This window comes from Osmerus mordax, chromosome 16, assembly GCF_038355195.1.
Source record: "Osmerus mordax isolate fOsmMor3 chromosome 16, fOsmMor3.pri, whole genome shotgun sequence".
Taxonomy (NCBI): domain Eukaryota; kingdom Metazoa; phylum Chordata; class Actinopteri; order Osmeriformes; family Osmeridae; genus Osmerus; species Osmerus mordax.
The window spans coordinates 7,594,951-7,606,559 of NC_090065.1; the positions used below are offsets into that span (position 1 = coordinate 7,594,951).

The 11,609-nt window shown below is 41.9% G+C and overlaps 1 protein-coding gene across 1 annotated transcript; it reads right to left on the reverse strand.

Annotated features, from left to right (window-relative positions):
- Positions 1-125: 125 nt before the first annotated feature.
- On the reverse strand, positions 126-9,005 carry LOC136958879 (zinc finger protein 91-like). The gene is made up of 13 exons (XM_067253005.1): positions 8,895-9,005; positions 8,320-8,522; positions 8,108-8,203; positions 7,921-8,013; positions 7,729-7,839; positions 7,447-7,570; positions 5,833-7,320; positions 3,787-3,989; positions 3,601-3,693; positions 3,388-3,486; positions 3,158-3,268; positions 2,894-3,023; positions 126-2,807 (listed from the first exon to the last, which is right to left on the reverse strand). Exons 1-13 carry the CDS (start codon positions 8,896-8,898, stop codon positions 913-915), a joined length of 4,650 nt encoding a protein of 1,549 aa, XP_067109106.1. The 5' UTR covers positions 8,899-9,005; the 3' UTR covers positions 126-912.
- Between the last annotated feature and the right edge of the window lie 2,604 nt (positions 9,006-11,609).

The following is an 11,609-nucleotide window of genomic DNA, read 5'->3' on the forward strand; positions in this document are numbered from 1 at the left end:
AAGGTTTCTGCTACCATTTGTATAACACTAGCAGCCCTGTCTTTCTGGACCCTCTATATCGGGACACAAAAAATAGGACAGTCGTTTATTTTGAAAGGTATGAAAAAGTTTATTTGAATGCCATGAAAATCTGTATTTTCAAACAGAAGGGGTAAACAGAAAATATCAACCCAGCTCCAACAAAATGTTTGAGTAATTCAAAATGAATATCAGACTGATTTGTACAATTATCATCACTGCTTTTGAAAGCAGAATTAATACTTTCAACAGCATACAACTCTTATTGAAGCACTCATGTTTTACCACAATAGTAAGTGGAACTTTTGACTTATTTGGAAGAATTCATTCTTAAATGTGGAAACTTAAGCCGCTTCAGTTATGGAGTGACATCCTTTGTTAATATGTTAATATTTCCACAATAATTTAGGAAAAAAAATCTTCAATTTCAAAGTCAATTGTGATAAATGTTTCCCCTCATTAATTTCAGGCTTACAGTACAGTGAGAACACGAGTCAGTATGCCTTTTCTCTGCAGCAGTACAGAAGTAGAACGCAACTGATTGAACAGCCAGCCAAGGACTGTCACGTCCACAGCCGTGCTCTCGTTTCTTTGGTTTTGCCCTGCCCTATTGTTCCCCTGGTCTGTCATTGTCTTCACCTGTGTTTCATTGAGTGGTTTCAGTTCTCGTTAGTCTTATCGTGTACACCTGTGTCTTGTTTGGTTCTGTGTATTTAGGTTTCAGTTTTGTGTCCAGTCTGTGTCTTGTCCTTGCACTGTCTATCCTGTATCCTGTCTGTTTCTGAGTTCAAAAATAAACCCTTGTTTTGACGCTCTGCCTGGCTACCTCTCCTGCATTTGGGTCCTACCCTACCACTCACCATAACAAGGACATTTCACAAGGTTTCAAATCAGTCATTGAGCATGAGTCTTTAAGTGCCTTCTCAGGTGATTGAGGCATGTGTAGGTCTTAGTACAAATCTGACAATGGTATGGTCTAACTCCTGAGTGGTTCAGCATATGTTGTTTCAGCACATTTGCTTCTGTGAAACCTCTCCCACATTCAGGGCAGATGTAGGGGCGCTCCCCAGTATGCACACGCATGTGCTGCGTTACCTTGCTGGCCATCGTGAATCCTTTGCCACAGACGGTGCATTTGAATGGCCTCTCACCTGTGTGGGTGAGCCTATGGGTCCGCATAGCTCCCATCTGGGAGAAAGCTTTCCCACAGTCTGGACAGACGTGGGGCTTCTCGCCTGTGTGGACCCTCATGTGACTTCTCAAACCTCCTGCCGTGGAGAAACACTGGGAACACTCCGTGCACTGATATGGCCTCTCTCCTGTATGGGTACGTACATGCTGCTTCAGGTCATACCTGTTCCTGAAGCCCCGCCCACAGTGGGGACAGACCTCTGGTTTCTCCTCGCTGTGCCGCAGCTCGTGGTTTGTCAGACATTTCTCGGAAATGAAACTCTTGCCGCATTGGTTGCACTGATAGGGTTTGTCGTGATCATATCTCTGATGCAACTTCAACTCGCTGATCCCCGGGAAAGTCTCCTCACAGTACCTGCACTTGAAACGGTGGTCTTGGCTGTAAGGTAGCTGGTGTTCGCTCAGCTGGTGGTTCCTCAGTAGGTGGGACATCTGGAAGCTCTTGCCACAGTGTGAACAGTCATAACGTTGGGCCTGTTGTGTACACTGGTGTCTGACCCTGTCATGTAGAAATCTAAAGTTGATCCCACACTTGGTGCATATGTAGGCGGCATTTTTGCACTTCCTCTTCCTGTGCCCGGCCAGGTGGGCGTCTGTTCTGAAGGCCTTCACGCACTGAGAACATTTGTAAGGCTTTACGCCCGTGTGGAACCTTTGGTGGTCCAGAAACTCAAATCGATACCTAAAACACCTCCCACACTGGGGGCAGCTGTGGGCGAATCTCTGTCGTGGATAGACAGTTTTTGCTGCATTGTTCGTGGAGGACACAGAAAATGTGGTTGAGAGGGATGTAGTCTGAGAAACGGGACTTCTCTTGTGTTTAGTGCCAGTCATTGACTTGGCAGCCCCATGACCCATTCCTTTTGACTGAGACGAAGCTTGCTCGTGGCGTCGTTCATGTTTCGCCAGACATTTAGTGGAAATAAAACTCCTGCCACACTGGCTGCACTGATAGGGTTTGTCATGATCGACCCTCTGGTGGTACTTCAACTCACCAATTCCTGGGAAACCCTCCCCACAATGACTGCACTTGAAGAGCCGGTTCTGGGCATGAGTGAGCAGGTGGTCCCTCAGGTTACTTGTCCTTTTGAAGCTCTTTCCACAATGTGGGCAGTCTAGCTTCTTGCCCTGTATTTGTTGCGGGCACTGGTGTCTAAACTTCTCGACGGAAGATCCAAAGCTGCTCCCACATTTAATGCAGAGATAAGCAGCGTTCCGGCATTTTCTTAGCCTGTGACCAGCAAGGGCAGTGGCTGTGGTGAAGGCCCTTCCACACTCTGAGCACTTATAAGGCTTGACTCCTGTGTGGGATCTTTGGTGCTCAAGGAGTTCATACTGATACTTAAATGTCCTCCCACACTGGGGGCACTTGTAGTGGACCTGCTGTCTGACTCGAGGGGATTTAGAAGGTGTGGTACATTCAGTTGAGGTGGAAGGAACTTGAGAACTGATTGACAGTTCATCATCAAGCATCACAGACTGAGGAACGCCATCATTGTCCTCTTCACAGACCCTTTGTTGGTGGGATGAGTTGATCACTTCGAGTGAGGTTGGGAGAGATAAGGAAGATACAATGTGATCCTCTGTATTAAAAGGAGCTGAAAGTAAAGATGAGAATTAGAGATGAGAATTTATTTAAGGAGAATAAGAATGACTTGAGTTAGGAATAATAATCAGTGCTTACTTGTACTACTCTTTGCCAACTTTCCGTGACATTGCTTGTTCTGCAGCAGAAACTTGAGGTCATCGCCATTAGACACACACTGCATGTACTCTTCTAGGACAGAGGGGGCAGCACTGATCCAGGAAGCAGTCTAGGATTTTAAGAAATATATTAATTTAAGTATTTTTACACTATGCAAAATTAAACACTTCTACTTCGCGTGCAAATTGGAAAGTACTAGGACACAAAAGATCAGATTAACAGTGTTGTTTGTAGACTTTATACCTGTTTGAAGTCTGGCACTGGGAGCAGCTCCTCTAGTCTGGAGAAGAACTCATGAACCAGAGTCTGAAGTGCTGTGTCAAAATCTGGCCCGTACTCTACAGGAAACACGTTCTGTGATCATGATACCAATGGAGAGGATGTAGGAAAGATGTTGATAGAAGTGTTAGGGCAGGTCAATGAAGGGCTCTTGCTCAAAACATGAACCTTTATCAGGTTCAGTGGCATCTTACCTTAAGGAAATGCTCCCTTCCATCAGAGTCCTCGATAAGGCTTTGCACCAGCTTCATGAAGTTAGCCTCAGGTGCTTCAATCACAACTTCATCTGTTTGCTGGATAAGAAATATATTTTAGTTGGACATTTGACACAGAGTATACACCTGTTACCACATGAAGGGGAATGCCAGCCCTGTTTGAATGTTTTCTGTATCATACAACCACCTCACCTCCTCAATGCAAGATGATCGGATTCTGTCAAGGTGAGCTTCAACGGCCTTGAGATCCTCTGGGTGTTCAGAGCGCAACAACTCCAGAGTTGTCTGAAACAGATGTTTGCCAAGTTTGCTCCCATTAGTATGTTGTATGTTAAAATGTATCTAAATTGACTCTGGATCATGTGGCCTTGCGCTTACCCTTGCTCTCAGCCCAAGAGCCAGCAGCCTCCCCTCCCTTTTACTCAGAAGTTCAGGAACGGCCTCTGTTACAATCGAGACAAACTCCTCCAGCTTCCCATAGTGCTTTATATTCCTCTGCCTTACCACCTCCCACATAACCGCTGACATAAGTCTCAGTGGTGGAACCAGGAGACCCAAGGATGACAAGGGTACATGTGGTTCTGTGAGAAGGGAATAGGACATGTTTAATATCTTAGATTACATTTAGTCATTTAGCAGACGCTCTTATCCAGAGCGACTTACAGTAAGTACAGGAAAATTCCCCCCCGAGGCAAGTAGGGTGAAGTGCCTTGCCCAAGGACACAACGTCATTTTGCACGGCTGGGAATCGAACTGGCAACCTTCAGATTACTAGCCAGACTCCCTCACCGCTCAGCCATCTGACTCCCCATTTACAAATTACTTTGTATGTTTTCAAAGACCCGAATGCCTATGGTTTTTAGAATTGGTGCTTGAGCTTGGAGCATAATAATGCCATCACATTTCTGCTCTGACAAACAAACATCTAACGTTTGCTGGTAAAACTATATGCCAGACAAAGTAAACAAACTTACCTCAGAGCCATTGCTACATTCACACCGATTTGAGTTACCTTGCTAGATAGGCTACTTCGCATAATTAGGCTACTAGCATTTTGGCATGCTTGTACCTAGATATCCGTGAAAACGTGGTTGTATTAAATACAAATATTATTTATTTTTTGTATACCCAGTCAATAATTTAAATTAAAAATAATTAGCTCTTCAGCCTACAATCTTACTGGTGTCGTTTAGCTACCCCATCGATTGAAAAAAAAAAAATCTTAAGAGAATATCTTTAATAAACAAAATTATCAACTTGAAAGCAACAGTCCCATTGAGCCACTGCAGATCAGCAGTGGGACGATGTTGCACAGATGAAGATGGTCTGGCCTATATACAGCAGGCCAGAGCCATTAGCAGCACATGCTAGCTTGCAAAATAAGGACCATCCTGAGTATTATTAATCAATGCAGTGCATTCATGAAATAAACGTACTGTTGCGTATGGCTTTTAAAAATAATCTACAGCAATGCACCTACATACTAAGTGCAAGGACGGATGTTTCTAACATGGCTTTTTGTAACCTGGAACATGGAACGCACTACGACTCGTTCCGTTCCAAGCATTAGCCCGAGCCGTAGTCCTTTCTGTTAGTGCAAAAATAGTAAGATGGATGGCTATCAATTGAAGAATAAATACATACCCATGTCGCCACTAGTAATTGTATTGTCACACAGCCTGATAAAAGGACAAATTATGTTTCACATGTACGCACTGATTAACACGCTTCTCTTAACATATAGTAGCTATCTTGCTAGAAGAACTTCAGCCGCCAACTTCCTTCCTATTCAAGATCCTACGGTTGCCAGGTTGCGTTTCATTGTAAATCTACCCTGTTATAACAGTAATGCAATGCATAAAACACTTTCACAATCTTGACGCTTATGTACAAAGCAAATTGCTTATGTGACCTTTTCTTTGCAATTTCACCTTAAGTCCTTAAAGGATATAAAAGTGTCAGCATATGGGGGGATCTTGTTTAACTTGGCCACCAAGGGGAGAGAGCGAGAGGGAGGGGAGGAGGGGGGGGACGGGACAAAGTTACATGATACAGTTACCAATACAGCTTTTAGGATTTTTTTATTATTTCAAAATAAGAGTTTCACAATATCTATGACGATATTAAAATTGGTCCAGAATGTATAAAATAAAAGTATGTACATATTGGGAAACCCAACCACAAGTAGCCTTTAACTGAATTTCTTGGTTGCCAAACCATGTTCTAAGCATTGGTGTCAAAGTATTTTGGTGATATCAGTATAACATGACAATATGATTCCAGTGAGGGTTTCATGTACAAAACGGCCTCAGAGAAACATAGTACACTTACTGCATAGCCTAGTGTCTAATAGAAAGTCGTTTTCCTGACAAGACAACTGACTTCTATAAATGAAACTTTCTTGACTGTTCTATGTATGGGTTTTTAAGTGTCTCTTCAGGTGATTGAGGCAAGTGTAGGTCTTTGTACATACATGGCAAGGATATGGTCTTACTCCTGAGTGGTTTAGCATGTGTTTTTTCAATTCACCCCCACGTGAAAAACCTTTCCCACACTGATGACAGACATAGGGACGTTCTCCAGTATGGACACGCATGTGCAGTGTCACTTTACTGGCCATGGTAAACCCTTTGCCACAGACAGTGCACTTGTATGGCTTCTCTCCCGTGTGCGTGCGCCTGTGGATCTGCAGCTCCCCGGCTGATCGGAATGCCTTCCCACAATCCGTACAAATATAAGGCTTCTCCCCGGTGTGAGTCCGTATGTGTATGTTCAGATTCCCTGACACTGAGAACCGTTTTCCACAGTAGGTGCACTGATATGGCCGCTCTCCAGTATGAGTACGCATGTGGAGATTCAGATCATATTTATTCTTGAAAGCCTTTCCACAACGGGGACACACTTGGGATCTCTGCTGGCCGTGACGCTTTTCATGGCCTACCAAACAGGCTGTGGAACTGAAGAACTTTCCACACTGGTTGCATTGGTATGCTTTGTCTACCTGATGAATTCTCTGGTGAGCTCTTAACTCACTCATCCTGGGGAAGCCTTCCCCGCATTGTCGACACTTCAGAAGACGGTCCCCGGTATGAGTCTGCTGGTGCTTTCCAAGCATGTAAAACTTCTTGAAACTCTTTCCACACTGTGAACAGTCAAACCTTTGGTCCTTGGGCATCTGCGGGCACTGGTGTCTGAACTTCTCCTGAATAGATTCAAAACTGCTCCCACATTTGATACAGATATAAGCTGCATTCGTGCACTGTGACCTCCTGTGTGACGACAGGTCGGATGTTCTTCTGAATGCCTTCCCGCACTGTGAGCACTTGTAGGGGTTCTCTCCAGTGTGGAGTCTCTGGTGCTCGAGAAGTTCATAGCGATAAATGAAACACCTCCCACACTGACTGCATTTATGGGCCACTCGTCGCCGTGGATGGCCTGCTGTGGTGGAACTGGAGGCAGGGCATTCCATTGAAGTGGAGGGACCTTGCAAGATGGCAGACAATTCATCTTCAGGCGTTAATGTCTGTGCAGCAGTACCGCTTGTCCTCTCTGCGTCTCCGACCGTAGGTTCAGAAATGTTGTTTGAAGCTTTTCCTTCAATCTCAGGCTTCCATCCTAGACTCTGTACCTTTTCCCCTGTCTCTACCTGGAGATCAGTCCTTCTCGAGTCTCCTTGGCTTTCTTCCATCTCTGTCTGGATTACATTGGATACATCTAAACTTGGCTTCAGCTGAGAACACTGGTCACGATGGTTGTCAGTTACAGTCCCCAAATCCATTGTCCTGGGGCTTTCATAATCAGGGCAAGTTTCTGATTCATCATCACTGATTATCTGTTGGGAGGCATCTATCTCTCTGAGTGAGAGTGGGAGGGACAAGGAAGCAAAAAGGCCATAATCTGATGATGAGGCAACTGCACAGCAGGACCATGAAAAGAGAAAATTTTGAGGATTTAGTATTTTAAATGTAGAATATATATATATGAACAATAACTGATATGTTTATTTATTGATTAATTTCGAGCATATTGATGACGAACCATTCTTGGCCAACTTCCCATGACATTGTTTGGTTTGAAGTAGCAATTTGAGGTCATCTCCATTGGAGACACACTGTATGTACTCCTCTAGGACAGAGGGGGCAGCACTGATCCAGGAAGCAGTCTGAAAAAAAAAGAAATCACATTTGTAGCAAAAAAGTCAAAAAAGCTTGAAGGTTATTTTGAATGATGTTGACTGGTTCATCTATAATTCAGAAAACTAATTGAGCTGAATTGTGTCTTTCTCAGGGATCCTGAGAAAGAAACAAGAGGTGTTTGTACCCTTTTGAAATCGGGTACTGGCAGCAGCTCCTCCAGTCGAGAGAAAAACTCATGGACCAGTGCTTGAAGTGCTGTATCAAAATCTGGACCATACTCCACAGGAAACACATTCTGTCGGTTAAATTGAGAAAGAAGATTAGACAAAGTAAACAACATTTACATTTCCAAAAATATGCTTGTGCAGTGAAGCACCTTAAAAAAGTGTTCCCTGCCATCTGGGTCTTCCATAAGGCTTTGAACCAGCCTCACAAAGTTCAGCTCAGGATCTCCCATTTCTGCATCAGCCTAAAACAGAAGAGACTCAGAATAAAGCCAACAAAAATTCTCACAGGCAGAACCTTCTCTGAATTTTGTGTACTTGTTTCAGATTAACATTTACCTGTTGGATAAAAGATGATGGCTTTTGCATTTTGTCAAGGTGACATTTAACAGTCTTAATCTTTGGATGCTCAGCCCGTAGTAAATCTAAAGTGATCTGAAGCAAGAATAGACCGGGTTATTTAACATACTTCAGCAGTCCTTCAGCAGTCGATTAAAAATCTCAAAGACTAAGCATCAATGAGGCCACCTATGCATCTTAAAATGACTAACCTTTGCTCTTAACCCAAGAGCAAGCAGTCTCTTTTGTCGGTTACTTAGAAGCTCTGGAATAGCTTCTGTTACTAAGGATACAAACTCTTCCAGCTTCCCATAGTGCTTTATGTTCCTCTGTCTTACCACCTCCCACATGACTGCTGACATAAGTCTCAGTGGTGGAACCAGGAGGCCCAAGGATGACAGAGGAAAGGGGGATTCTGTGTATGAGATTTACAGCCAAAGGACGGCACATCAACAATATGACAGGAAAGGTTATAATTCCAACAATGAATTAATCTAGGTATGGGTAGCCTACTATCTTTATGTGAAACTCATGTTTAAAAAATAAATAACAAATCTCCAATAACAAGCTAGCTAACTTGATAATATTAGCGCTACCCCAAAAATCGTACACAATCTCTGCCACTGACTAAAAGCCAACCAGAGTGTACCTCTTTACCGAGAGCGGAAGAATGTCTGGGCTACTAGCCAGCACTAGCAGCTCAACAAGCGTCTCAAAGCATGTCTTTAGGTTATGAGGCTACTCTTCTATATTCTGTGCCTACATAGGTCGGCAAACTAGTACATACCCATTTTGCTTCGCCAAACAGTGCCTGCAGTATAAGGATGAATAAACTTGCAATGTATCAATAATGATAAAAAGCCTTAGCTTTGAAGCACATCTCCACCTCTACTACAGCAGATGCACAGCTGAATCTGAACAGTTCCGGGTCCTCCAATGTTTCGACGTCAAAATAAAAGTCCGAATCACAAAAACGTTTCAAAAAGTCAGTCAATTATTATTTATAGAAAACGTAAAGACATTTAAACAAAAATCAGTACCCAATGTAGTTCTCAGTAAACAAATTGTTAAAAGGACACTATAATTCACTAAGTTAGAAATGTAATAACTGAAATTCAAAAAACCTTTTTTTACTGACTTGAGTTGCATCATATCAAATCTGTCAAATGATAAACTGATCAAGGTTATACAGTTCCTGCTCTGAGAACTATGATAACGAACTGTCCGTACATTTACATCTGTTCACTTGGTAAAGAGATTCTTGTTTGTATATGCACAAACTGCCAGTGGGAGGCAGTGCACTTCCCCTGGAAACACTTTATCTGTCAGAAAAGGGGAAAGCATGCTAGACGTAATTAGATGGTGCCTTGCCAAACCATCTGGGCAGTGTTTGCCCACCATGACTAAGTAAATCCCTTGCTCCCTCTTTCTCTCTCCCTCTCCATCACTAGGTTTCAGTTGCGACAGACGGGCTCTGGCCTGAGAATAAAAGCGTAATTTCCCTTTTTTTATTGTCAGCTACTCTGCCATTTTACGTTGATGTATCATGTCTATGTAATTTCTGAACTTCTTTGATTTGGGAGGGCCATTGTACACGTACAACTGAAAACTGAAAAGGCCTCTAAAAACTTTAATCCAGAAAGTATAAAAAGAAGAATGCATAGGACGAAATACATTGTACTGTAGTCTGAGAAATGTAGAGAGCACAAGTGCATAAGTAGTTCAAGTAGTATAGTAGTTGTCCTCTAATAGAAATGGACCTAATGGTTTCAGAGTGACTCTGGGGGTTAACCCGGCTTTTCTCTACTTATCATACCTCATGAGCCAAGAGACTCGTGTTTTCATTTATATTTTCAATGATCATTTATGGAGGAAAAAAACAAAACGTGACTTAAAAGCAAATTGCACTTTTTTGATGGTTTAAAATGAACGCAATTGTTCTGCAGTGATGATTTAAATTAAATAGAGACTAATGTGTACATAATCCTTTTGTAAAACAAGTTTAGGGCCTATCTTTTGTATAATGATAGCTCAGCAATGTATTTGATCTGTATATAGTGAAATAAAAAAATAAAGTAAATTGAAAATGTACTGTTGAACCATGTGATGTTGCATTTCAGTAATGACAAATAATGCTTTTTTAATCTTTTTTTAATGTTTTTTCCCTGAGGCCTTAATCCTTGCCACATGTCGAATGCTTAAATATGAGATCAATTACCAAGTCACTTTCATTCAATTCAACATTGTCCCTTTATTCCATGCACAAACCCAAATTAAATTCAAAGCAGCAAAGCATCTGTCTGTAATGAGGCTTGATGAAAAAGTATGATGTGTGTATGGTGTGGGTAAGAGAATGTATGTTGATGTGTGTGAGTAAGAGTGTGTGTAATTAAAACAAGTGTTTTTTTTTACACAGATTATCCCTGTATCCCAGCTGGTCAGAGTTGGATTTGACCACCCTCACTACCCGGGAAGAGGAAAACTCTCCGGGGCTAAATCCAAATTGGCTCCCTTGGTGAATATTTTGTCCAACCCCCAAAATGCACTTGCCTCATAAAGTCAGTATTGTATGTTACAATATTTCTTTATTTTGCAAGTAAGTAAGGTATGATAAGATGATGGAAAAAGTAACATGAAGAAAGTAATCATAACCAATCTATATGTTATGTTATGCCAGGTTGCTTTGCGTTGTCTTGTCCTAAGAATTTCAGTGCCCAGTCTGACCTTGTGTTGTTCTGTGCATCTGACAATAAAAGACTTGAACTTGAATCAATCTACAGTACTGTAAGTAGCCATTGGTCCTTTGTGTGTGTGAGCATGCATGTGTGTTTATCCATGTGTTTTTGCTTTCCCACTTTCCCTTGATTATTGTTTTAATATGTGCTTTAGAAAGGCCCCTTGTCTACACATTTTACGATGAAATATTTTGCTCCAGGGGAGTTCCACTTAACATGAATGTGAACTTCTTTTCTAATGCAACTTTGAATATAAACTCTACATTTTTGTATTTTCTTCATTATAAATCTGATACAAGCATTAAACTTGCAAGGAAAGTCCACTACAGTAGAGAGTGAGTTAGGTCACAGCTATCCATACAGTCTTGTGTAAAGGATTTAAGTGTCGTAACCCTCCTTTCTAGTAGGATGACGTCACAGCCGCCAACAGTTTTTTCGCATCAGTTGAACTTGAATGATGCTTGATAACAGGAATGGGATGCCATGTATCCAACATCTGCTACAGACACCATTTTGAAATCTTTTCATGGCAGTATAGAACATAAATATTAGTAGATGTACATTGGTTTTATTTCAAAGCCACGAATGTTAATGCACTGTACACTACACATTGGGCTACACATTGAGTCACATTCAATAAATAAACACGGAATAACACCTTCATGTTAACTACTTATAGTGTAATTTATAGAACTATTTTATTGTCATTTGATATACTAATCCATAATTGACCTAGTTAAATGTAATTTGGATAACAGGAAAACATC

What these genes read in the sequence shown, in the direction of transcription:
- LOC136958879 (XM_067253005.1), bottom strand. An exon ending in CAGTGCCAGACTTCAAACAG is followed by an intron (nt 3,024 to 3,157) that starts GTATAAAGTCTA and finishes TTAAAATCCTAG; the next exon opens with ACTGCTTCCTGGATCAGTGC. An exon ending in GTTGGCAAAGAGTAGTACAA is followed by an intron (nt 2,808 to 2,893) that starts GTAAGCACTGAT and finishes CTTTACTTTCAG; the next exon opens with CTCCTTTTAATACAGAGGAT.